Source organism: Dermacentor albipictus, unplaced genomic scaffold (genome assembly GCF_038994185.2).
Source record: "Dermacentor albipictus isolate Rhodes 1998 colony unplaced genomic scaffold, USDA_Dalb.pri_finalv2 scaffold_25, whole genome shotgun sequence".
Classification (NCBI taxonomy): domain Eukaryota; kingdom Metazoa; phylum Arthropoda; class Arachnida; order Ixodida; family Ixodidae; genus Dermacentor; species Dermacentor albipictus.
In genome coordinates this window covers 1,032,270-1,033,696 of record NW_027225579.1, presented here as the reverse complement: position 1 = coordinate 1,033,696, position 1,427 = coordinate 1,032,270, and the positions used below count along the sequence as shown (strand labels likewise).

Below are 1,427 nucleotides of genomic sequence, written 5' to 3'. Positions count from 1 at the left end.
AAGGAAACCAATACGGGTTCCTCGAAAGCAAAGGCTTCGCATTTGAAGAAAACTTCATCCGTATGGATTTCGTTTGTAATAGCTACGATTGGGTGGATGTCTAATTTTCCCTTTATTATTTACTTCCCTCCACCTTGCGGGTTTCCGCAGAATTATTACACCACGATAAGTATCATTGCAGCATCATTCTTTCAAAAGAGAGAGAGAGAGAAAGGCAAAGGAAAGACAGGGAGGTTTAGCAGAGACTATCTCCGGTTGGCTACCCTGTACTGGGGGAGGGGCAAAAGGATGCGATAGGTGAGAGAAAGGGGAAAAAATGCCAGCAACACACATACGCCGTGGTCAGTTAGGAAGCAACTGACCACGCCGGCGGTCATACCTGCGACGCAGCAAAGGGTGCTAGGAATCCCGGGCTCAGGACAGGCCGCCATTTAAATATGAACCTGGCAACATTTAACGCTAGAACATTATCTAGTGAGGCGAGTCTAGCAGTGATATTGGAGGAATGAGAGGGCAGTAAATGTGATATAATAGGGCTCAGTGAAGTTAGGAGGCCAAAAGAAGCATATACAGTGCTGAAAAGTGGGCACGTCCTGTGCTACCGGGGCTTAGCGTAGAGACGAGAGCTAGGAGTCGGATTCCTGATTAATAAGATAGCCGGTAACATACAGGAATTCTATAGCATTAACGAGAGGGTGGCAGGTCTTGTTGTGAAGTTTAATCAGAGGTAGAAAATGAAGGTTGTACAGGTCTACGCTCCTACATCCAGTCATGATGACCAGGAAGTCGAAAGCTTCAACGAAGACGTGGAGTCGGCGATGGGTAGAGTGAAAACAAAATACACGATACTGAGGGGCGACTTCAATGCCAAGGAAGGCAAGAAGCAGGCTGGTGACAAGGCAGTGAGGCAATATGGCATAGGCACTAGGAATTGCACGGGAGAGTTATTAGTAGAGTTTGCGGAAAAGAATAATATGCGGATAATGAATAACTTCTTCCACAAGCCGGAGAGCCGAAAGTGGACGTGTAGGAGCCCGAACGGCGAGACTAGAAATGAAATAGACTTCATACTCTGCGCTAAAGCTGGCATCATACAAGATGTGGACGTGCTCAGCAAGGTGCGCTGATGTGATGATAGGATGGTAAGAACTCGAAATAGCCTACACCTGAGGGGGGAACGGAAGAAACTGGTACATAAGAAGCCGATCAATGAGTTAGCGGTAAGAGGGAAAATAGAGGAATTCCAGATCAAGGTACAGAACTGGTATTCGGCTTTAACTTGAAGCAACGAACGACAATCTTGTGGGCATCATTAAGGAGTGTGCAATAGAAGTCGGTAGTAACTCCGTTAGAAAGGATACCAGTAAGCTATCGCAGGAGACGAAAAATCTGATCAAGAAACGCCAATGTATGAAAGCCTCTAACCC

The 1,427-nt window shown here is 46.4% G+C and overlaps 1 protein-coding gene across 1 annotated transcript; it reads left to right on the top strand.

The window, feature by feature from the left end:
- The first annotated feature begins 734 nt into the window (after nucleotides 1–734).
- Nucleotides 735–1,127, top strand: LOC139052496 (craniofacial development protein 2-like). The gene has a single exon (XM_070529612.1). It carries the CDS (start codon nucleotides 735–737, stop codon nucleotides 1,125–1,127), a length of 393 nt encoding a protein of 130 aa, XP_070385713.1.
- The last annotated feature ends 300 nt before the right edge of the window (nucleotides 1,128–1,427 follow it).

What these genes read in the sequence shown, in the direction of transcription:
- LOC139052496 (XM_070529612.1), top strand. Translation starts at nt 735, where the DNA reads ATGAAGGTTGTACAGGTCTACGCTCCTACATCCAGTCATGATGACCAG.